Source organism: Perissodus microlepis, chromosome 12 (genome assembly GCF_051167445.1).
Source record: "Perissodus microlepis isolate ML-2025 ecotype Zambia chromosome 12, ASM5116744v1, whole genome shotgun sequence".
NCBI classification, from domain to species: Eukaryota; Metazoa; Chordata; class Actinopteri; order Cichliformes; family Cichlidae; genus Perissodus; species Perissodus microlepis.
The window spans coordinates 31,242,370-31,268,427 of NC_140472.1; the positions used below are offsets into that span (position 1 = coordinate 31,242,370).

At 40.5% G+C, this 26,058-nt stretch overlaps 1 protein-coding gene across 2 annotated transcripts in view; it reads right to left on the reverse strand.

Annotated features, from left to right (window-relative positions):
* cnnm4b (cyclin and CBS domain divalent metal cation transport mediator 4b) overlaps positions 1 to 26,058 on the reverse strand; it is a 52,928-nt gene that overhangs the window by 12,120 nt on the left and 14,750 nt on the right. For both annotated transcript variants that reach the window (XM_084945291.1, XM_084945290.1), the window contains exons 2-5: positions 20,047 to 20,190; positions 19,465 to 19,599; positions 17,292 to 17,461; positions 4,567 to 4,663 (exon numbers count right to left, since the gene is read on the reverse strand). In XM_084945291.1, coding sequence (XP_084801417.1) covers positions 4,567 to 4,663; positions 17,292 to 17,461; positions 19,465 to 19,599; positions 20,047 to 20,190 — 546 coding nt within the window. The remainder of the gene's footprint in view (positions 1 to 4,566; positions 4,664 to 17,291; positions 17,462 to 19,464; positions 19,600 to 20,046; positions 20,191 to 26,058) is intronic.

A 26,058-nucleotide genomic window follows, 5' to 3' on the forward strand; every position in this document is an offset into this window, starting at 1 on the left:
CAGAACTAATGAATACAACAATGTTTGAAAACAGTGTTTATTTTTATTTTATAGAGCTTAATAATACTAAGTACTAAATAATAAAACATTGTAAATCTAACCTGGCATCAATTTGCTGCTCACATTTGACACTTTACTGTAATCAATAGCTGTCAATACTTTTGAGCGTCATGATAAATATACTCAAATTCAAAACATAACTAAAAATAATCAAGGCTATGGTTTTTGCAGGATACAGGGAGGAGGTAGAGCTTTGAAGGGGTGTTCTGGTCCAATATTTTCATAATGCCAGTGTGTGTTCATGTGTGTGCAGGGATATATGATGATTTTAGAAAGCTGACTGATTCTCTCTCACAACTTTTTATTGTTGGGAATGAAAACAAAAGACTTTTAGTTCTTCATTTTTTAAATCATAGTAACACAGTACTAACACAGTGTTATCTCTTCATCTGGGTCCCAATATATTAACAGAGTTATGGGGGAAAAAAAGTATAACATTAAATGATAATTCATTTCATATCAGAATGAATTTATTTCTTTAGTCCTTAAAGCATATTACCAGCTAATTTCTTTTATCTAAGTTTTATAAATGTACATTTTCTGTTATATTGCTTTTCTGCTAAACACATTGAAAAAGCTCAGTTTGAACCCGTTCAGCCTCGCAGTATTTTAGATTGAGTGTATTTATCCTGGATTATGTAAAAAGGGTTCTGGTAAGTTGTCTAGAGAGATTTTTGATGCAACGTCCCACATCTGTCAGATCAAGCTGCTATCAGGCTGATATCTTGTCTGACCCCAGCATCGAAGGTGAGCACACCGAGATTTTTCCCGCAGATACTGAACAGATGTGCTGCAAAGACTGATGCGGCTCGATTGAACAGCAGAGAGATAAGCTGGCAACTGAATACAAGGAGAAATAGACACTGTGTATAAAACTGGCAGAGAAAGGAAGGAAGTTTTGTCATGGTCTGCGGCCCGGTGTCCCAGGAGCTGATGGGATGCCCACGCCCACGGGTGTGGCTGTCGACTCTACACCTGCATCCCATTCCAGGCGATCATCAGGTGGACTATTTAACCCCGCTCAGCCAGCTGCTCCATGCCAGTCCGTTAGTCACCTTTCAGCCGTAACTTGGTCCCCAGGTGAAGGTGGTTGTAAAACTCTGATTGCTCTGAACAACGCTAATCCTTTCATTGTGTGCTCAGATAACCGTTCGGCGTGTTTTGAGCCTCCTCCTGCCCGCCTGGAGTTCGGATCATCTCCTCTGTTTCCCTGCAGCTCTCCCGCGGACCCTCAACCCTCCCTCCGGTTCCCACGGCCGAGCCCTGATCGTAAGATTAATAACTCTACCCCGCGTATGCCGTTATTCCCCCGCTCCCCAGTAACTCTCTTCCTCTTTCTGTTGCAGCCTCCCATGGTCCTGATTACGGCGTTCCCGAGCTGCTTATCTCCCGGTCCCTTTGTTTCCCCATTTACTCGGCGTGTTTTCCTTTGACCCTTCTGGGACACCCTTAGTTAGAAATAAAGTTTATTTTGCGTGCACCTTGGCGTATTGTCTCTGCTTCTGGGTCCAGCTTGTGTGCTGAACTACGGTTCATGATAGAAGGGAGAGAGTTCAAAAGTCATCAACAACATCAGGAGGGGCTATGCGCTTACCTGCTGCTCTCTGGCAGGTAGCTCCATGCCCTCCTGGGTTTTAAATGCACCTTAGAGCACACATGCATCAACACTACATATGAGCGGGCGGAAGGAGGTTTGGAGTCTTCACACACCCCCGTTCTCTGCAGCCTGTCAGAGCAGGGGGGCTAGGAGGAGGAGATGGCCGCCCGATCGGGGTCTGGAAAGTGGGGCCTCCCTGCTGCTGCTGAGCCGGGGCAGTCTGCTTCTCTCCACCCCAGGGAAAAGGGTAACACTACCTGGGTCTGGGTGCAGTTGGTGGTTCTTTGTGTCTGGGGATGGGCGTCCGGGTACCCACCGGCTCACTCCTTGGTGGCTGCTTGTCGGGGCCTGGAGCCTGGGGCTCGCTCGGGCCACTTCGGGGGTGGGGTGCCCTCGGCCTCTCGGCCTGGGGCTCGGTCACTCTGGCACAGCTGGCTGCCGGCGGAGCTCACGGGCACGTCACTGCAACCCCCCCTGGCTTCTGCTCCGCAGCTGCTGAGTGACCCCTCATCTGGGACTCTCCTCAGCTCTTTCTGGGATAGTGGCGCGGCTGCCCCTCTGTTGGTCTTCCTTGGTCTCTTGTGTTCTGAGGGCCTCTGGATGTCTGGAGTCTTGATCTCCTCCATACCTGCTTCATGCCCTGGAGGACGGGGCTGTGGCGCCCCACACCCTCTAGCGGATCATTACATGAAGGAACCTTTTAAATACAAGCGCGTTCATGCTCACAGGTGTACACACCGGAGCTCACACACACAAACTACACCCTTTTTGGCTCCTACCTCAAAGCACACTGTGCGCTGTCGATCTTACGTGCTGCACAATAATGTTTAATATTTAGTATTGTTACATTCACTGTTATATTCCCATAGATCATCATGATGTTGTTTATTATGTTGCTCTTTTTTTTTCTTCTGCTTGTTCTCTCTTTTTTCTTTCTCAACAGGTGATCCAGGTGATTGATATATGTATGTATTTTTTGTCTGCTTATTTTGTTGGTTTTTGTTTTTTGCCCTTTATCCCCGTCCCTCTTCTCCGCTGTTTTTCTTTCCATTTCTTTCTCCCCTTTCTTTTCCCCAGTCAAGTCTGTCCCGTATTTAACAAGTGAAAATAAAATAAAATAAACAATAAAAGGTGAATCAAATAGACCATTACAGGAAGGCTGGGATGGTCCATTTGGTAAAGTAAATCCGTTGGGCATCTTTCTTCGCCTTTAGACAATAATTCTGATGGCAAAAGAGCCAAACAGGACAGGCAAAAAAAACCCAAAAGTCATCAACAAAGCTGTTTCACAATCACTGTTGCAGTCATTTCTCCTTTCAGATACATGTGGTATACCATGGCCTCCGTGAACCCAGAACATTATTTTTTTAATGCTGAATACGTGCAGAAACACATGGTACAAATGAAGACATAGTTCCTGTTAAAGGGACATGAGAAACGTGAGCGTGCATTAGATGTTTGTAACTCTTAAGCTACATGAAGTACGTGACCTATGGTTACTTCTAATTTACCAGCAGTTCACGTATGACAAACAGCAAGTTTTCAGATTTGTTTTTCAAATATGAAACATGTAATAAGTTACTATGAGGTGCACCAAGTGTTTATGAACAAATTATGTGAATCCGATGAAAATGTCTCAAGCACAAAACGTTTGTGACTGTGTGCATGAAAAAAAAGCAGTAATAGAAACTTGCACACATACAGTTTCCTGTTGTGACACATGATGGTTGACATGCTGCTTTGCACGTTCCCTCCTGCCAGCCAACAATTTTAATAACATTAATTTTTTTGAATAATAAACAATTAAAACTGTGTTCATGCATCCAGATCAGTTTCACTGGACTTCGGCACAGATTCCAGAGGCACCAAATGTCAATAGAATACTGTTATTGGCCAATATTCACCATATTTATTGATATATCAGTCGGTATCTGCAAATGAGAGAGCCCATCATATTTATCTGTTACTGAATCAGTTGTGCTTGTTTATGTGTAAGTATTGTGTGGTAAAGAGCTTAAAGTCACGTGGGAATAACATTCAACACTGGTCAAGGTGTGATGTTTAAACACTGATATCAGCACACATTGGTGCATCCCTTATTGACTCTAAGAGGCTCTCAAATCTGAGACTGCTGTCTAACGTATGGGACCTGCAGGTGATTCACTGGTTGAGATCATTTTCATACTCAAAACATTCAGTGACCTCTAGTGTCCTGATGTTGGTGGTGCTATGATTCTGGAAGACACCACTCCCATCAAGCTAAAAATGTTTCAATGTAAGTTAAAGGTCAGCGATTTGCAGTAACACAAAACACGGTACCAAAAGGCTCTCCTCGCTATAGTTTCACAGGTTTATTTTTTTCCTTTAATTTGGCACCAGACTGTATGTTACGAGCCCTTTGACGTTGCCAACTGTAATGTTTTAAACTGTGCACCAGGTGGGGCTGGAAGACTTCTAATTCCTCTCCAAGGTGGGAATAAAGTGCAGGAATCTGATTGGTGACATTTATATGTATGTTTTGTTTTTTGCTTTTTTAAAAACAAGACTGAATTTCAGGAACCTGGGGGACGGGCCAAAGAAGAGTACTGTGTACTTTTGTGTACTTTTAGATGCTTTTTCTTTTTTGTCCCTGTAAACGTTTACACTTTGCTCTGTAGTGGTTCCTTCTTGCTATTTAACTAATACTACTAACTAATAGAACTTTACGTAGTCAGCTGTTAAATGTATTCAATTTATTTATCATATACTACATATGATAAGCAACATGCTGTGTCGCACTAAAACAAAGCACTAAAAAGAAATCCTGGGCCACATAATAATGTTGCAAAGCTGTCCGTCTGTACCAGCTGAGATATTGGTGTAATGCTCTTTGTATGTGTGTGAAATACAGTAATGTGTTCTGGACTCACCCAGTGTGGGAGCACTGAGTGCCATGATACCATAGTATGAGAAAGGTCCGGTCTCAAACTTCATGTTCTCATTTCCAGCCTCCACCTCCACTCGACCCTGCAAAATCAAGACAGACGTTTATGTTTTTTAACAGTTAAGGCTGCAACAGTGTCATTCATTCTGTTCATGTGGATTTACTCTGCAAACTCATCCTCAAGCCTTGTGCTGAGCCACATGCAATATTTCAGAACCAATGAAAAATTAAAGCAGACATAATAGATGATTTAAAATACCTATTTCTATTTAAATGACCACAGCATTTCGGAACATTTATATTCTTAGATTCCAGCTATCCATTTAATCTGAAGCTAATGTTTCTATGCCAAAATAATACAAAAGATCTTACTCATTTTGACATAAATGCAGCGAAACATAACGTGGCTCTAAAATTGCCTCATGACTTGAGGCATGTAAATGTTCTGTAGTGAACCCTTTGGGGCTGTGCATATTAGACAAGGTCATATCCTCACGACAGAACTAAACTTTCAGCAAACTGATTAAACATATGTGTGAAAGAGAAGGAGAGAGTTTTTATTTAAAATGCATTTATTTATTTCTTAATATCCCTGTTCTCGCTAATCACAGGCTAACAAGTCACTGTTATTGTATTTTCACTGCATATAGTACTGCGTATGACTGTGTATGTGACAAATAAAATTTGAATTTGAATTTGAAGTCCCTGCATATGCTGTAGTGTCCTTGGGTAAGACGCTAACCCCAGTGTCGGTTATATAACGACAGCAGTGGTGTGTGTGTGTGTGTGTGTGTGTGTGTGTGTGTGTGTGTGTGTGTGTGTGTGTGTGGCGCACCTTAAAAATAAAAATAAAAATAAAAAATTTACTTTGATTTTGTCCATCAAGTATTTCAAAGCCTTATCCAGTTTGCCATCATGTATGACAATAAAAAGGAAGAATTCCTGATATTTAAAAACAGACTCACTGGCTATGTTTGGTCATTTTGATTAAAAATATTACTGGAGATACTGATTTACTTTCTGTTAAATCAGTCAATCCTTTTCCCTAATTAAGTCCTAAAGCACTGGAAGATCATAATTTCTGCTGAGCAGCCCTGACCTTTTTCTTTTCTGTGAAATTATACAATTTGGCCTCTAGAGGGCGGTGCAATAGCAGGTGAAAAAACCGTATAGCAGTTATTAGTGACCATACTCAGGAGATGTTTTGCATCACTTGTGGGAAGAAATAGGTTTACTCTGGGCTTGATCAGACGTCAATAAACACTGTGAAACATGATACACATCTGGCAATGCTGCTGTCTGCAGAGGGAGGATGTGATGCAATGGAGAGAAAGGGGAGTTAGAGTAGCACAAGTTTCTTTGTAAAGAGATATGGAAGAGAGATTAGGGGCACACAGAGGGAGATGGAGGGATAAGAGGACAGAGGACAGGACAGAAGGGGGTTAAGGAGGCCTCTGTGTTGGAGGCAGTTGGCCCGGATCGTCCTGCTGGAATGTGTGAACTGCAGCAACAACACAGCACAGTTAATCCATGCTGCCATCCCTCCTTCACTCCATCCTCCCACCCCGCTGCAAATGGACTGAGCTGATGAAAACATAACAGGTGGTAAAATAAAAGGACAACAAAAGAAAGAGATGGGCAAACAGGACAGAGGGTGGGCCGTGCTTACAGCAGTGACAAATACAGCAGGACAATTAGCTTAGGACTTAAATTCTAACATCTGAATGAGCTTGCTGTTAAGTGTTGATTAAACCTAATTTGGAAATTTCCAAACACAGCAGCCATAAAATATTTTATGTCTTTGGCTAATATTTCAGTTTAATGTTGAAATGACATTAATAAACTGTCAACTTTACCAAAAACAGAAGGTAAGCACTGCTCTAAAAATGCAGGTTTGCATTCATGTTTCAGGAGTTTATTAAGGATTTATGTGGATAAAAATGCATATCATCAGCATGTAAAACCTGCAGACACAGATTAATAACTCAGCAATCAAAATCATAAAAACTTAACAATCAGAAATGATTGTTTTAACTTAATTATCTGTGGATTTCCCTTTAAGACCTCCTGGTTCACCGCGAGCAGCCAACAAACACAATTAATCTGATATAACCATCCATTGTGCTATTTTAGGGCGCGTGCCAATTTAGAAACCTGGCTTTGTTGTTACAAGAGATGAGAGGGAGAGAGAGTGTATCCGTCACTGGAGTTAGCAGGTGGGCGGTTTCAATCGCAAACTCTCTACTGAATTAAACTTACAACATCGGTCCGAAGCATTTCACAACTGATGTCAAAAGAGATCAGAACAGAAATCTACACCACAGCTCGCCTAACACTCTAGAAACAATTAGGACACCAACCACATACAACCTGATTCGTGTATCCATATTTAGCCTTGTTTACCTTTTTGAGGTCTCGCTCTTCCTAAAATAAATACTCTGTTTGCTCTCAAAAAAGACTATTTCATCATTGCTGTGCCACTTCTTTATTTGATCTGCAAATAATTAAATGATTAATCTGGTGATTGAATTGATAAAAATGCTGATTAACATAAACACAGATGAGAGAAAGAGTGAAAGAAAACAGTAACAGTAACACACACACACACACACACACACACACACACACACACACACGAACCATGATTTGAGGTTAACTGGGTTAAATTCGTTACATATGGTGCTGATGTGTGTTCCTGTGAAACTGTGTGTTATACAGCGAGCTGACGAACTGAGGGCGCAGAGGGGGTAACATCTAAAGGACAATAAACAATGACCAATCATCTGCTGACCTGTCAGGTGATTAATTATTTGACACTTTGTTTGCTTGCTAACTGCAGCACAGGGTGACTCGAGGTTCCTCTTTATCTGAAACTGCACAGCATTTTTATCCTTTTCCCCATCCCAGAGACAATGTGCGACTTTTTAATTGGCAGACGCTTTTCTGAAGTCTAGCTTTTAACCATCACGCCATCATATGTCATACACAAGTGAACCAATTATCACCCTACTGGGGATAACTGCAAATAGTGCCAGCAGATTAGGAGATTTGAGCACAAAGAGATGACGGTGATAGTTTTCGCACAGCTGAATAAACGTCAAACAGAAAACTGATTAAACAGAAGTGTGAGATGGTCGAGAATTTACTCCAATGTCCTGTTATATATTACGGAGCAAGGAGCAGACGGCTGAGTTTATTAAAGTCCACTGACACAGCTGGTGACGCAAATCAGAAGGCTAGACCGTCCCATTTCACAGCTTTGCACTTCCGACCTATTCACTCATCAAAGGACCCGGCCCACGTAGACCGCGAAGGACGGGTCCTTGGAAGGATGCGTCCTAAGAATTGGGACACAGCTAAGAATGGGAAGCTACTTTTTACAGTGTAAAATCACAGCCCCCCCCCCTTTTTTTGCCAGACTCATGTATTTTTCAGTTCTACACAGAGGAAAGTACAACAACAAAGTACAAGTGATTCTCAAAAGAAACACATGGCTTAAAAAGAAATGTGACAATTCATGGATGCCAAAGACAAGCAGCAGTTGTAACGGTTATTTGGATCATTATGTTTTATTTGCTTTAAGCTTATTCTATATACTGAATGAGGGTGTTGGTAAAGTTTCATTTAAAGAAAATGTATTTGTATTTGTTGTACGAGTTTATTTTTGAAGTGGGGGTGTCCTGACAGTGACCTGTCTGAGTGTATTCCAGTGGGAGTTGTGATTAAAAAAAAACCCTTCAAATTATAGTTTTGCACTAGTGTATCTAACAAATGAAAGATCACGTGTTCGATCCCAGAAGGAGACATGAATCCATTTAGGGCTGCATTAGCAGAGAATTAAATATGCAGCACTACCCGCTGTGGCGACTCCTTGTGAATAAGGGAGAAGTCAAAAGTAGCTTAAATACAGTAGGAGATCAAATGGCTGTGCAAATGTTAAACATGTTTTGGTGCCTGGTATTCAGGTACAGTCACACCTTCAGGCTTGTCCTGGATACTCCCACATGCCTGCATGCTACAGTTTACAAGCCAACATTAACATGTAATGCTATTTGACCTTTTAGATTAAATTTGTATTTCAATAACATGTTTTGGGTGGATGGGGGCAAAATCAAACTACATTTCCCAAATCAGGACAATCCTTCCTCTCAGTGGGCGAATTTTCATTTTAGCTTTATTTTGAAGGCTACGTTGACTTGGCACGACTCCCTTTGGCAAAATGTTTTGGTCCAAATTTGTCTGGTTAGATTCATTCACACCTGCTCACTGCACCCACAGGCTCCTGCAGAGTAATCGGAGGTCGAATGCCTTAATCAAGGACAACCCGCTACTGAAAGACGAGCAGACATTCGTTGCAAGCCTCCTCTAACTGTTCTCCTTTACTGGCAAAGCAGAAAAGAAAACAAATAACAACCACCAGGAAGATTCGACATCCTTCGAACAACTCCTCTACCGTTGCCCCACAAGTATACAAGGTTTACAGTAGCGAGACTTCCTTCTATGACCGCTAATGAAATTGTTAAACCTGCTCTGCCACCAGCGTTTTGCCTCTTACAAGTATATCAGAGCTGTGAAAGATGTCAATCATCTCCTGGCATGTTAGTCATGTCTGTGTGTATGTGAACACTGGCAAAGGTCAAATAGTGAGCTTGAAACATATGCATGCCAAAAACAAAACTGCTGTTTATCTCTTACATATCTTGATACTCACTGGACTTCCTTAAATCAAATTCTTTGACACAGGTGAATCAGTCTTATCTGCCCTGTTGCACAAAATGTTTTCTTTCTGACGTCCTTCATTGCTCGAGGGCTCTTAAGAAAGGCTCAATGAGTAAGCAGGTGCACTGCTTTAAAACACAAGGGAAACATTTAAGAGTCTAACTGTAAAAATGAATGCAGCACAGAAACACTTTCATGCCGATCGTCTTTTTTTAAATAACCAAAACTGTAAAAATGACCAAGTTACTGTGTGAAGCAAACGATTATTTAAACCTTTATTTAAAAATCTAGTAGACGTCAAACTGGAAATTGCGGTCAAGCTGTGGATGAGGGAATTATGCATAAAACACGTGTATATTTAGCAGCCCTGCGAGAAAGGCTGAAAACATTGGGTTTGAATATTTCTCCCCTAAATATTAGTTTCAAACAGCTAGTAAATTTTCAGCCAGCTTCTTAGAAACTAGCTGAAAATTAAGCCCCATCTCGGGCTAAAAGGAACTTCACTGAAGATCACCATTCAAGGAATAATCTTCAGAATTTAGAATGTCTGATCCAGTATTCGTGAAAAGCGACGTTTTAACAATGATTAATTTTTATGTTCATTTGTTTTCTAGTTAATATTTACCACCTTGTCCTTTCACCAAATACATGAAAACCACTTTGATTAAAATTTTCTTTACACACAGTCCCTGAATGACTGACGAGTGATATTTGAGAGGATAAAAGGAAAAAATTTTAAAAAAAGTGTCCTATAACAGTTACACACTTCTCTTTGTCTCAGAGACGGAGCCTGTCCTTCCAAAAGGACAACAGACAATTGTCACTACACGGAGCTCTCACAGGCCATAATTCATAAACATACACATCATATGGGCCTTACTGCAGAAGAAAGAAACCCACAACACAATGTGTTAGTACACCACAATTTGCTTTCGTTTCTGAGGGTGGTAATAAACCTCAGAGCAACACATCTCGTGCTCATTTCTAACTAACTTTGAGCTGTTCAGCTATTCAGCTTAAAGTTCAACGTAGGTGTGTTTTCTGGTTGTGTGTCTTTGCTGAACTGTAGGTGGGTCTTGGCCAAAGTTCAAGCGGCCACGTTAGGACTCATCAGCACTGTGATATTTGTCAGTAACCACAGGTTATACATCAAACAGATCTTTGTGAACTTTTATGATCATTTATGTTGCGCTGCGACTGCTAAACATTTCAGTGACAAAGCATAGCAATGGCAGTGAAAGAAAAAAAAGGCAGTGTCAAGGAAGCAGGACTTCAAAAAGAAAGGAGGAGTCAGTGAAAGTATGACAGCAGAGCATTAAGAGGTTTAAGAGAGCAAGGTGAGAGAGGATGTCCTGGCACAGAGTTGAAATGAGGACCTGATGTCACTAAAGAAACATTTTGAGGACCTTAGAGGACAGACAGACAGACAGGAGGGGCTCAGGGAAAGGCAGCCATCTGCTGTGACATATTTAAGGTTCAGGAAAGAGAAGCAGTTTCAGATACACACACACAGTGAGCGGAAGCGTTTTATCAGAAATCAGGGGAAGCCCCGCAGCAACTAAGTCTATAGCATGTCTGTGAAGGTTCTCAGTCATCCAGGTCATCGTAGTCAAAGGAGCTTGCAAAGAAAAGCGTCTGGACTTCTTTAAGTTACTTGAAGACGTTTCACCTCTCATCCGAGAAGCTTCTTCAGTTCTAAGGTCAAATGGTGGAGAGTCCCAGATATAAACCTAGTGGGAGTATCCCCCCACAGAGGGACAAAAGGACCCCCTGATGATCCTCTAATCGCCTGAGCCAAGGTGTGAAACTGGGTGTGGGTCCCAATAAAGCTCAAGTGCAGCGAGGAATGCCCAGACCTCTACATTGGAGAGACCAAACAGCCACTTCACATGCGCATGGCACAACACAGAAGAGCCACCTCCACAGGACAAGACTCAGCAGTCCATCTGCATCTTAAGGATAAAGGTCACTCTTTCGAGGATGCCAATGTTCACATTTTGGACAGAGAGGACAGATGGTTTGAAAGAGGAGTGAAAGAAGCCATCTATGTCCACTGTGAGCGACCATCTTTGAACAGAGGCGGGGGTTTACGACACCAACTCTCTGCTATCTATAATCCAGTTTTGAGATCCCTTCCCAGACGCCTTAACGCCCACTCACATCCTGGGCCATCTGACCTCAGGAATTCGCATGATAAGGTGGGGCCAGGTTTCACAATGAACACACCCGAAACTCTGGCTGATTGGGACCCACACCCAGTTTCACACCTTGGCTCAGGCGATTAGAAGATCATCAGGGGGTCCTTTTGTCCCTCTGTGGGGGGATACTCCCACTAGGTTTATATCTGGGACTCTCCACCATTTGACCTTAGAACTGAAGAAGCTTCTCGGATGAGAGGTGAAACGTCTTCAAGTAAACTTAAAGAAGTCCAGACGCTTTTCTTTGCAAGCTCCTTTGACTAAGTCTATAGCAGCGTAACTAAGGGATGGCAGAAGTCACCCAATGCAGCTCTAACTGTAAGCTTAATCAAAAATGGAAGTTTCAAGCCTAATCTTCAAAGTAGAGAGGCCTCCTGAACACAAATCTGGAGCCAGCCACAGGAGATAACCCTCGTAGAGCAGAATATTTATTAAAACCTAATATGAAGTATATCAACAGTTTATTTCTAATTAGCTCTTATTTTTGTACTACCTGCTTTTGTTTCTTATAGTCAAGGAAAATCATTGATGCCATCTCCACCCTCACTCCTACCTTTACACTCTGGGATTAGGGCTGTGCGATATGACCAAAATCTCATATCCCGATATAAGACATCTATCGTCCCGATAACGATATAAATCACAAAAATTTAACATTTTCTGTAAATTCTGTGAATCTCAGGCAGCTCGACTTGCGTGAAGTGTTTCCATCTGCCCGTCATGTAGCTGGAGTCGAGTGTTTTAACCGATGCGTGAAAATATATATTTTTAGACACAAGTTGTAAAGGCCGCTGTTTTCTTTGTGAGTATTTATTACACGGCGTGCTGCGGGGAAACGCCTGTTCTAACGTTTGAGTCTAAGGTTTATTTTTTAGCACCTGACGCCTCTGTTTTGCTTCTCATCTGTCAATACTCTGCATACTAGTTCACGTGATTCAGTTTATTTTGAAAAGTCTCAACAGGATCTTGAGCTTTATTGTGAAAGGTTTATGTGGAAAATAAACAAGCGGACACGCGATGGTTTTACCGTCGTTGTTGCTAACAACAAGGCATAAAAACAGGCGGTTGTCCGTCTGTAGTGTGGTTATATTAAATATAAGAGAAAGGGAGAACTTTAGGACATTAATATAGCCACTACAGTGACCATCAAAATGATGAAAAAATATCGCCGTAAACAGTTTATTTTGCGACACCATGAAACAAACGATAGCGTAAAATGAAACAATAGATGTTTTTATATCGTCATCCGATATATATCGTTATATCGAACAGCCCTATCTGGGATAACATAATGTCTCCCACAAGAGAGAAAACCAATAAACAATATTGCAGCCATCTAGTCACAAACAAGAAGGCATCCCTTACAAGAGGGATGGAACTGTGTGTTACAGTCACAAAGAAAGGTAAATGCCATTCTGTGTGACTATTACAACTGTGGAAAATAGATTCAGAGGCACAATGAGGCGATAAGGACCCACACTGTCTGAGGATCCTTCCTGCTGTGTAGGTTGCATTTGTGTTTGTGTGAAGCTCAGTAGAGCCCCTGCAGAGGTCTGAGGATTCACTGTCACAGGTTTGTTAATAACTTATAACAAAGCCTGCAGGGGCTCTGCCTCAAACCACACACGCACACACACACACCACCTGACATTGATTGTGTGTGTGTGTGTGTGTGTGTGTGTGTGTGTGTGTGTGTGTGTGTGTGTGTGTGTGTGTGTGTGTGTCTTGACATACTGAAGATGGAAATACTGAACTGTCACACCAAATACCACCTAATATTAGCTTCACGAAACTGTTCTCTGTTAAAGAGGGAGACTGTGGTTGTGAGCTTTCACGTGCGAGGCCTAGTGTGTCCTGCCAGCCTCTTGTGTTTAGTGGTTTGTGAGCATGTGTTTGTCATAAAATGAACTGCTGATGTCAAACTGAACAGTTTCCTCCAACAGTTTGTGCAAACTGATTGACTCACTTACACTGTGATACAAACACACACACACACACACACACACAAACATTTCCTCAGTGGGATTTAACAGTGTGAGTCAGTGTCAACTAAAAAGAAGCTCAACCCCAGCCTAACGTGTCGATGGTGTAGGCTCCATCTCTCGCTCTCTCACACACACACTCACGCACAAAGATTGCCTCCTTTTAAGTGCAGGAATATTTCTTATTCTCACAGGACTCCATTTTTCCATCTCTTGTTCACAACAGGAAGGAGCTTCTCTCTAATAATGATGTGATGTAATTACCCTGGAATGTACTGCGTGTACAGCAACTGTGCTTATATGACTTACCAATATCTAGTCTACATTTCATAATGTCAAAAACACTGATTTTATCTTTTGTTTTAATCTCATTTTGTCTTTGTTCTGTCCACTTCAGAAACTAGTTTGTCCGTGAAACAAATGCATAACAGAGATTTCTCAAAAATAACATGATCAAACCTCTTGTACAACATCAAAACATAACAAGAAAATTTATACTTGAAATAAAACAGCATCTAAAAATGTTCAGATGATGCCTGCACATCTCCCAAAGCTGAGTGAACCCTGTGAACACCACAGAAGTCGGACTCGGGCTGCGATACTGACTGTTTTGTGAGAATCACTAAGCATCTTTATAGACGCATAAATCACTCGGGTCATAAACAAATAGGCTGTCTGCTGACAGCAAGGATCACTGCCAGGAAAACACACACATATGCAAAGTAATCATGTGGACCCTATAAAAGGAGTGGAACAAGTGCAGCGAATTATCATATCTGAGGTTTTTTATTCTCATGAGTCAACCGCACACTGGATGTTGATGTAAACATAAGAGTAAAAAAAATTACGTCTGCATATAAACATACAGTTCAAAGTATGTGCAGTGAGTCAATCTATGAAAACAAGCAGAGATTTATTGAAAGTATTTCTCCCCTTATCTAAAGACGTCACAAACTGTCTTTGGACTCTGCATTTTGAAGTCAGAAAAGACCATATTTGGATAAGAAGACGGTTATCAGCTAAGGCGAGTGGGCTTGGTCAATAAGTCGTATGAACTGCTGAAGAACAATAATAAAATAGTAGAATTTTACACACAAAAGCAAACTTCATGGACGACCTATTTTAATATGGCAGTCAATGGGACCTCGCATTTAGGGCTCGCTTCAAGTGGCCATTAAGGGAACTGCAGTTTCTGGCACTCCGACTTTATTTTACAGCCTTGTGACTGAAACAAGCTAAAAGGCCCACATTATTTAAGGGGGGGGGGATCGTATTAACCTCCTTCTCAAGTTGCAAAGACATGTCAGATTGTAAAAGGGAAAACGATTGTCTCTCACTTGCTTTATAATCTCAGTAAAACATTTTCATGAGTTTAAAGTCTCAAATGTTAATTGCAAGTCTTATTTAGTATAGCACAATGTTCATTTTCTAAACTTTGGTCCCATTTAGAGCAAAGTAGACAATAAAGCACAGCATGCTTGAGGCTAGACCTACGCTGAGACTGGCAAGTCATGACCACATGAGCACGTAATATCCTTGGTTTCTCAATCAGACCAACTCCTCGCTTGCTGCATCTGGTTTTAGAAAACCATTATGGCAGCTCAAGACTTCAAAATGAGACTTCACAGATCGGTGGGTGATCTCCTATGTCCCGCTTTTATATAGTGTGTATGGGATCAACTATAGAATCTGGTGTTATGTACTCTGTATTGCTTAATGAAGGCTCGAGCCAGGAAAGTCCGATGTGTCACAATGTGTTGCAGTTTTATTTGGGCAATAAATAAATTAAAGCGGAACCCCAGCGAGTGCAAGCCATTTTTTTTCCTTTTGCTTGCACCTGCCCATGTTTTAGTGTGGATGTTGTAGGTTAAGTAATCTCAGCTCTTTCCAAATCCATATCCCTGGATTTTCTTTTTTTTTTGGTAACTTGAGGCAACCCATCAAACTTCACAAACCTCTGTTTTGTGTTTGCACACATCAGAAAAGTACTGTACTGTGTACTGTGGGTTCAGCATTACTGCTTGGTCCCTAGTTAGAGGCTTCTGTGGTATCTTTCTATGCAGAAACCAGAGGTGGAAAATTGTAAGCCCCGCATGCTTACAGTAAATGCCACCGACTTATTCCACATGTGGGGTCCACAAAAGCTACAGTATCCGGCCTCCCACCAGGAAAATCTCACAGAGGAAAATGGAGGGGAGAAAGCTGAAATAGATCTCAGGATTAGTGAACCCTGCTAATGACTGTTTGGGAACAATGACATAAATGATCTCTGGGAAATATGTGTGTGAAAGAGTGACATTAAGACAATGAAGCGTAGTTTTCCCACCCTTTGGGATTTGAGTGCACGTCTATATGTACACAGAGTGAGTGCAGCAGATGTGCAAAATCAGGGCAAGTTACTTTTTTGTGCGCTACAGTATGGACGTGTAGAGGGAGGTGGTTTTCAAGTTGAAATGGGTGTGTCTATGTCAGTTTTGGGATTGCTGTATTGAAGCAATCTGACAGCAGCAAGTTTGTGATGTAATCAGTTCCTTCAGGCATATAATGCACGTCGTCTAGGACCCCAATGCAGCCCTACTACCGGCACCGCTTGTCTGTCCGAGGTCACTGCACTGTGAAATCTTCTTTTCACCCTTTTAATCAATCAAACCTGATTATTAGGTCACTATTTATAATTACTACTGAATTACAGACGGCAATATGGCAATATATTCCCACTGTGGATAAAAGTACAGAGTCATCTAAACATTACACCTACAGGAAATCCAGAAATGAAGCATGTGGGCTAATGTTAACACCAGAGGAGGTTTGAGACTCTGCAGTGTAAATGATGAATCCTCAGCATTTGGCAACCCTGCTCTGTCCCTAAATGCTTCCACTTTGGAACCACACCAGTTGTAGTCAACAATAAATTATTTAGGAGAGTAGGAATTTCACAAGCTCCCTTGTTGCCACAGTGCCATCTTATTACAGTACCAAGCTTGAATTGAAACAAATGTTAATTGAAGCAGACTGAATGGAAAGGTGCTTGATTTTACAGATCTATGGCAATGAGACTGAAAACACAAATTGCTATTGCTATTGGTAAGAGGCGTGCGGCCCAGTACTTTTGGGTGCAAATTTCTTTTTATTCCCTATACTATTATACCTTTTGCCACAAGAGTAACAAGTCTTTTTTTGATAAATAGAAGCATGAGACACGAGCTGAAATATTTCATGAAAAATCTGGACGAAAAGCATCGGAAAAATTTGAAGTTTTCAACTGTGCGGTTCATGTTTCATCTCCTGTTACTGCAGGTGTGCCATGAACGTAGCAGCTTATGCATAGGTAAGGGAATCATGTGTCTCTGCTGCGTTTATTTTTCCCGCCACTGATGTGAAGATGTTGTTTAAATGTTAAACGGTAAAAGCATATTTAAAGCTTTGGGCAAAAATATTTTCTTCTAAGCCCAACTACAGAGATGAACAGCTAGCTCAATTAATCATCATTAATAATTAATTTAATTGTTAATCAAGTAAAGATATACAATATTTTCATTCGACAAATGCTATCTGCTGATAAAACTCTTGTCATATAGAACACACCACAGTTTCCTTCAGCAACAGGTACTTCTAAGGTCTTTCTGACACAACAGCTAAACAAAATGCAAAACAATCCTAGTGCTGTGCTGTGAATGAAGAGTTCAAAGCAAATATCTGACAGCAGAGTGAGCAACTACAGATTTTTGGATTCGGACCAACCATTTTTCCAAATCTAGCCTGAAGCAACAAAGGAGTCAAATACACATGTATTTCCCTGAATCACTGAGTACCTGCAGGATGAGAATGAAGTAGTCGGCCGGCTTGCCCCTTTGGTAGATGTAGTGATGGGACGACCGTTTATCGTTCTCATTGAACTTGATCTCCTGGATCACATCGGGGTGACGCAGGATTCGCAGCAGCACCTTGTCTGAAATCTGAGATGGGCTGAACAAGCTCACCTCTGCCGAAAGAGAAAAAGCAGAACAACAGATATTTTACACCATTTATTAGTGAAGACTAAAAGCCACATTTTTTTTTTATTTTAATGTAAATACTCTTAAGTATATAGTCTGACCAAAACTGACCAAGGCATTTCTTAAAATAGTAAACATGAAATTAAACAGTGTTGGTTAATTTCATCCACACGTTAGGCCAACCTATAATTTACAGTCCAGCAAGGACATAATGAAAACACAGGTTACTCAAGCTGAGTTTAAGGTGTATCATATGTTACGTTGTCAGTAGGTAGGCCACCAACTATTCAATTAAAGGATCCAGATGTACTTAAATGAAAATCAACAATTCTGAAACTGCAGACAAACAAACACAATATAACACTGACATTCTGTCTTCCTCTATTGTGTTACCCATGTGTGGCTCTTAACGCCTGGTGACAGCTGTAAGGTTTAAAGATTATTCAGGTAAGGACGAATTGATAATTACATTTTTTTCATGGTCCAACAATCTAATAAGATTTGTTTTTGCGACACATTTTTGTCAAAGGATTATTTTTAAAATAACGTTAGCTTTTGAATAGTTGAATTAACTACAATTGAAACACTTTTTCAATTAAAAATAAATAAAATTTTATAAAATAATACATTGTTTTGATAACTAAACACTTGGTTTAAGTGTTTATTGAGCAAAAACGCTGCAGAGATGTTTAAAGCATGGTGTCCTTGTTTGTTTGTTTTTTGGCATTCTTTTTTTTTTTTTTTTTTTTAAGTAAATGAGAAAGAAGAAGAACTGTTGAAATATATTTTGGTTTACATGGATTTCTCAACCGTCAGGCTGTTGCAATCAGAGCTCAGCTGTAAGTGCTTTGGTCCCCACCCAAACTGCAAACAAAGCCATGGTCACTGCACACTGAGAGGTGAGGCATATATTGCCAATGTTGGAATTCATCATCGGAAAGGCAAACAACCTCCTTTCACTATGGTTTACATAGTTAGTCAGAGTGTTCATCTGTATTGTTGCTGTTGCTGGGATTCAGTGTTTTCAATGATTTCGTAAATCAAAGGTGTAGCTTTTACATTTTATGTCTACTTATTAATGGCTTTTAATATCCTTAAAAAAAACCCAAAAAACAAAGTCGTCAACACTGGTGAAGCTAACAGTTACTAGTCCTTAAACCCACACTGAAGCATTTATGTGATAATGCACGTTCTACTGTCTGAAATATGTCTGTCAACCATCAGTCATACTGCAGGAATACAGCAGTGCACAAAGGCATTAGAGACATGTTCTCAAATCTGCTGGGAAAGAATCATTAATGTGAACATAACAAAAAAGGACCAAATAAACATGGAAACTTTAACACATTACAGATATAAATGGAACAACAAGAAAAAACTATTCCTGTTTGATGAATCAAAAAAGCAACATTAGACCAAGATCCTCAGGAAGAAAACAGAAACTAAGTCAGCAGACACTGACGTTATGCCTCCAGACAAAGCAGACGTGAATACCACAGTGTGTGCCAGGGAAGGAAGTGCTATGTCATGCTAGCAGTGGCTAACTGCCAGATGCAGTTAGCCACTGCTTCATATCAGCTGACACACACTTAGCAGATAGATTCCTATGACTTCTCAAGAGATGTGTGTCATTGGTAGCATTACACGCAGCTGGCTAGAGTCTGTCCAGAGCTGATGACAGGCACAGGCAGACATGTTGATGGGTCTTAAATAGATCCTAAAAGTAAATAAATCACTCATCACTGCATGCATAGACCTGTCTTTCCTGTCAGATGGTCACATGACAGAATCTTTCACTTACCGACATCCCAAAGGTGTTTTTTGTGCATTTCATATGATAAAATAAAATAAAGTTACATTATGATGGGGTTTTTTGAAACACATCCATCAAAATGAAGGAAGCCTACCATAAATCTACTGAGTACACGTAACACTGCGATTACTGACAGTGAATGTGTGTCATTTCCTGTTTCCACACTTCCTTTCTCACCTGTAGCCAGGAAACGATGGGCAGCCAGCAGCAGCTGAGGAGAGATCTTCACCTTAGATTCACTCTCATGTTTAAAGGCAGAGAAGTCTCTTTTGTTTTTGTTGGGTGCCACCTTTTTCCTCGTGCGATTATCAGCTAAGAAGAGCAAAAAAACCAGAAGAAGCATAATTTATTAATGATCAAATCACTTTTATTGTCACATCACATGTGCAGGTACACTGGTACAGTGCGAGTGAAATTCTTGTGTGCAAGCTTCACATGCAACAGAGGTGTGTAAAAATACAATAACATAAGAACAAGCAAAGTATAAGAACGGGTAAATCTGAGAATTATATGAATAAATATATGTACAATATAAGAGTGTATGCGCATTACTGAATGTGTATACTAAATATGGATATTTACATGTGTGTGAAATTTACACTTCATTCAGTTAACAGAAACCTGACATTTGTCAGGTATTCATCCCAAAGGTTGAACAGTAATACTTCAAAGATTTAATAGTGTTACTTAAACTGAAAGTTAAGACAAGTTTAGTATAAAGTGATAAAGCAAGACAAACAAAAGCAAAAGAAAACTCACTGTAAAGGTCGGATTCATCCAGAATTTCTGATTTGATAATCTCCTCTATGACGTCTTCCAGGGTGACCAACCCCAACACTTCGTAGAAAGGATCTCCTTCCCCCTCGTTGTTCACCTTCTGGACAATGGCCAGGTGGGATTTTCCTAAATCAGAGAATGAGCCTCATTAGTTGGATTATCAAAGGATTACTTTAACCATTCTGTAAGGCATTATAATTAAATCCACAAGAAGAAGGGTTGTAAGAATAGGGATAAAACATCTTCCCTCATTAATCTTCTAGATGTCCTATTGTAACTGATTAAAAACTTATATGAACTTAATTATAGAGTAGCAGGAGAGTAGGAGTAGGAGAGTTGCAACAAAGAGGTGCATGGAGCTCTTTTAAGACTTTCAACCCCAGGTAGGCCAATTATGGATATTCGGATCCACATTATGTCAGCAGCTGTTCTCCACCGTGAACTATGTTAAAAACAAACACCGCTCACGCCTCACAGATGACAGCTTACAGTCCTGCGTAAAGATGAAAGTGACTTCGTACAGCCCCGATTTGCAGACGCTGTGCGCAGAGGTTCAGGAGCAGAAGTCCCATTGTAAACATACCACGGCAGACCCGACGATGTTTGCATGAACACGCTTTTCAGCATCTCTTTATTGACCACTTTTCACAACTGTTGTTGGCGCATTCAGCCAGCTGTAACTTTTCAGCTCACAGCCCAACACATACCAACAACAGCATAGATAGCACAGACGTTAAGGTGGCGAGGCGTGGTTGCGTGTGCCGCTCAGGCGTGGTCTCCCCTGCAGACCACGCCTGAGCGGCACACACATTAACCAGATAAAATACATATTTAGGCAGAATTTTGCAAATATCTATTTTTAATTTTTTAGCAGCATAGTGCTTTTTTTCCAATTGTTTTTTTAAAAGTCAGGTCAAGGCTCCAAAAGCCCAAAGGCAAAATGTCTGTTTTGTATCTCAAAATATCTCACAACAGTTTTTGTTTGCTACATGGATCATTTTAGTTCAGCTTTCCTTTTGTTATATTTCTTTAAGAGTTCAAAATGTGTTAATTACATAAATAAATTGTAACTTTCTCTGTAGCACTTCATGGATTTCATAAGGAACACATCTTAGTTGTTCACACAAAGCATAAAGGTAAAAAACAATATATAACAGTGTTATCTTCATTTTAGATATCCAAAAGTATTTGTGGCTCCCAGTGTTTTCTTTTGCGTGGAAACTGGGTCCAAATGGCTCTTTGGGTGTGAAAGGTTGCTGACCCCTGGTCTAGTTTTATCTTGCAACATAAAAGCCCGTCAGAGTCTCTCTATCAAGACAATCATTTCGGAGTATTCCTATCTGATAACAACTTTTTTCTAACATGAACTCCTCGACCCACACCTTTTGCTTGCACCACAAATAGCTTGTTAATGTGTACAGGTCATTGCAGTTAAAGTTAGGTCCGGACTTTGGTCATGAATGTTACTGTACAACATAAGAACACACGTACACAATGAGACATGTGTCCCCTGCTCAACTCCTAAAATGAAGAACCCGTCACAGTGCAGATGGTCACTGGTTGGCAGCAGTGCCAAACAAGCCTTGGGAAGCTCTGAATTATTCACCACCCTGACAGAGAAGCATCAGAGAATAGTAGCAATGGTCCCCAAATGGGTAAATTCCTTGACTCTACCCAGAAGAACCAAAATTGGCAGGAAAAGTCTCAATGACTGACAAACTCGAGCCTTTATTCAAATAAAGGCATACAAACTCTGATGGCTGACAAAGTTTATTCTTTCCATTGATTGGTCAGCTCAATAACATGAAGAGGGGGAGAAGCTAATGCTATAAGACAAAAAGCACATAAACAAACCAATAACAGGGGTGGGGGAACTCCAGGCCTCGAGGGCCGGTGTCCTGCAGGTTTAAGATGTTTCCTTGATCCAACACAGCTGATTTAAATGGCTAAATTAGCTCCTCAACATGTCTAGAAGTTCTCCAGAGGCCTGGTAATGAACTAATCATTTGACTCAGGTGTGCTGACCTAGCGTGAGATCTAAAACCCACAGGACACCGGCCCTTGAAGCCTCGATTTGGCCAAGCCTGCAATAAATGTTTTTGAACAGCTAGAGTCCTGACTGTACCCAGCTGTGACGCAACAACCTGAAGAGGGCCCTCAAGACATCCCATAAATACAGATGAAACAATTTTGTTGGGGTGAATTGTCATAAATTTCTCCTTTCTGTTATGATGGTAAAAAAAAATAAAAGTTTTGATAAGTTACTAAATTAAAGACTTAAAGGGTGGCTGTAGCTCAGGAGGTAGAGCAGGTCATCTATTGATCGGAAGGTTGGTGGTTCGATCCCTGGCTCCTCCAGTCTGCATGTCAAGTATCCTTCGGAGTGTGGATGTGTGTGAATGTACTTAGAAAACACTATGTATAGAGAAAGTGCTTGTGAGAATGGGTGTGATTGGGTGAATGTGGCGTGTTATGTAGAGTGCTTTGAGTACTCCAGGAGAGTAGAAAAGCGCTATATAAGAATCAGTCCATTTACCATTTAACTTACTTTTCCACCCCATATAACTTCAAATCCAATGTGTTTAATAACAACTGGATAGAGATGTGTTATGTCAAAGTTGGACTCAAATCCTTATTTTTCTTGCATATATAACATAGAGATTGACATACAAATTGCTAGTTTGCAGTACTCCATCTCTCACACAGTCATACACACACAAGCCATTAAGAGATTAGATCTGAGCTGCTGGCCAACAACTCTGACTCTGACAATTTAATTCCTAAATAAAAGGCGAGCTATCTTCACGGTCAATTAAATAACATTTAAATAACCATCTGCTACACTATAAATACAACGTTTATTCACATTTTTCACATAACTACAAGCTTTTAAGCTGTGATAAAGGATGAAACACTAGAAGAGGCTCTGAATGCGAGAAACCACACAGGTCCATCAGTGGTCTTTGTCGGGAACCGTGTGATGAATGGAATTTACAAATGACCAGCGATTAAATGTAGACCAAAGGCACTGGGATTTTCCTCTCCGGGAGCATGTCCTTGCTGTTTGTCCTGCAAAATGGATGCTGCTGGCACACTGACACACACTTCACAGTCTCAGCTTTGACCTTGCCTGGTTTTAACTCACGATTAAAAATAAAGGAGCTTTGAAGAATGTGTCCCACTAGGCCGGCTTTACAGTAAAAGTCATTGATACGAAGACATGTCTAGTAGGGGTGGGTGGATGATGTCTGTCTACTTAGTTTGGATGCTCACGAGGAAGCTCAACATTCAATTCAATTCAGTTTTATTTATATAGCGCCAAATCACAACAACAGTCGCCTCAAGGCGCTTTATATTGTACAGTAGATTCTACAATAATAGATACAGAGAAAAACCCAATAATCATATGACCCCCTATGAGCAAGCACTTTGGCGACAGTGGGAAGGAAAAACTCCCTTTTAACAGGAAGAAACCTCCCGCAGAACCAGGCTCAGGGAGGGGCGGGGCCATCTGCTGCGACCGGTTGGGGTGAGAGAAGGAAAACATTGTTCAATGTCAGCTCACAGAAATTGCAAGCAGTTCTCATCTTGGCAGGATCTCATCTTGAATCATTATTTAGCTATCACAATATTTTATATGTTCCCTTTCATGGGTTTCCCACGCAAATTCTTCCTGATTACATTTTCTCAACTGTATGGGAAAATGAAAGAAACAAAAAAGTGTTATGACTAAAAAAGAAGCCGTAAAACTTTGAGTTTGAGGTAATATGAGAGCAGCTTCACTAACTTCAAAAGTAGCTATCCTACCTACTTCAGCACTTCAGTTATATCTTTTCTTTAGTAATTAACATTTTAGCCAACTTCTAATTAAAATAACAAACTCAGTAGTGTTTTATAGTTTTAAGAAACCTCAATAGAAAAGATAAGCTAATCGCTTTATTTTTAGCCCTGTATCCATTACTGGACTGTGCTTGAGTCGATCTGCATGATTCACAGTTCAGTATGATCCTTATCCATCCTACAGTGGACCTTGGTACTCCCCCACCTCCCTTTTACATCAACTCTTCTGACTGGCTGCCCCTTGAAAACAGAAGATTTGAAGAGGTGATGGGCGGGGCTTCTGTGCTCACTCAGAGCTGCAGAGATCACCATATTATCTATAACTGTTCTCTGTGAAACTATCCAGAAATATGAGAGGAAAAAATGTTGGTAACAGAGTGGTTTGGGTATTTGAGAAGTATACATTCTTTAGCTGATTATTGCTCTTTCCACAGAAGATCACTGCAGCAATGAAAACAGAAGCACTGTGTAATGGAAAAAGATGCTCCGAGTGTGTGTGTGTGTGTGCTTTTGTGCGTGACCCCACACTGTATTGGCAAGTCAATATTTCAGAGGAAGTAGGACCCCAGGAGATACACTTAGCCCCAGTTACTGGAGAGTCACTGGAGAGTCTACTGACTCCTCAGAGAACAGATATTAACAGACACAAAAAACTTTGCACACAAGGAGGTTCATCCGAACACTGGCTGCTTAAGGCATTCATTATCTGAGCTGTGTGAGCTGAGGCTACGGTTAAAAAAATAAACACATGTAGCTACTATCCGTACCATCTGTCTGCCCAGCTGATCTTCTTTTGAGATCTGTCACAAAAAACAAAAAAACAAAAAGGGGAGGATAACAGAGCAGCATCCTCACCTCAGGCTTCCACAAAAACACAGATCTCACTTATCAAATGGTGAATCAGACATGGCAGCAGAGTGTTTTTAATAAAAATCCATCCCTCTATCTGTCATTGTTTTACACAGAGACACTGTTACATTGAAGTGATAGTTGACGCCTTAGGAGCTCCTTGACTTTGACAACTTAAAAACTTTAGACTTTGACTCCCCCCCCAAAAAATGACTTAAATTATTTTATTTAGTACAAGTGAAAATACAGCCAGCAATTTATTCCTGTTAAAAGGGAGTTTTTCCTTCCAACTGTTGCCAAGCGATGCTCTTAATCTGATTGTTATAGTCTTCCCTGTATTATTTTAGGGTTATATTGGAACTTACAATATGAACTGCCGTGAAGCAATTGTTGTTGTGATTTGGCACGATACAAATTAAATTAAATTAAAATTGAATTGAATAAATAATACAACAACCATGGGAACAACTGAGGTTAACTGAGTTTCTCATAGTCTTGGACATGTGAAAATGGGGTGGCAGAGAACAAACTCTGAATTCAGTGATTTACAAGTGACGCTAAACCGATTTAGCACTCAGCTGTTACAGGTAACAAGGTAATTTCTTATGCAATATGGATAAAAAAAGTGTCAGTACCGTTCAAATCTATGCAATATTTATTGGACAACTGTACAAATATATCAGCTACCAGTCCAGGTTGGTTTTTCTGGACGTTTTGTCTTTAACTAATTTAGTGATTTACCCTACCCTGAGAAATCACAATGGTTAGCTTATAAAATGCAGTTAAGTAAATGTCTAGCCAGTGCTGTGTTGTGGAGACCTTGTTTGTGTGGTTAAAGTTAAGTGCTGGTGAGTAAATGTCACCCACCAACTGGCCTGTTACTGGACTTCACTTAGGTGCCTTGGCTTGCCATTTTTATCTGTTCAAAGAAAATAATCCAACATACAAGACAGTGAATTCTTTCTCACAAAGAACAAGTGTGTCTGCAGCTTTTATTTTCAGATTGTCCAGTGGCTTTGAAAATGCAATTTACTTGCAGCACTAAACTGATGAACCTCGTTATTAAAAAAAGAGAGAAACAACAATAAAAAACGGTAGAACATAATATGTCCTCAGTCATTTGAATAGGACGACTGCAGGCTACAAAGCAGGAGACTGTTTTGATAAATCTGTACCCTCCAAAAAACCCACCACAGCCAGATGGTGTAAATTCTTTTTGAGCCTGAGAAAAAAACATTAATCACAGACATTCTCTAGAACTGCAGATAAAGTAAGCAAAGCATGCGAAAGCACAGGAGGAGAGCT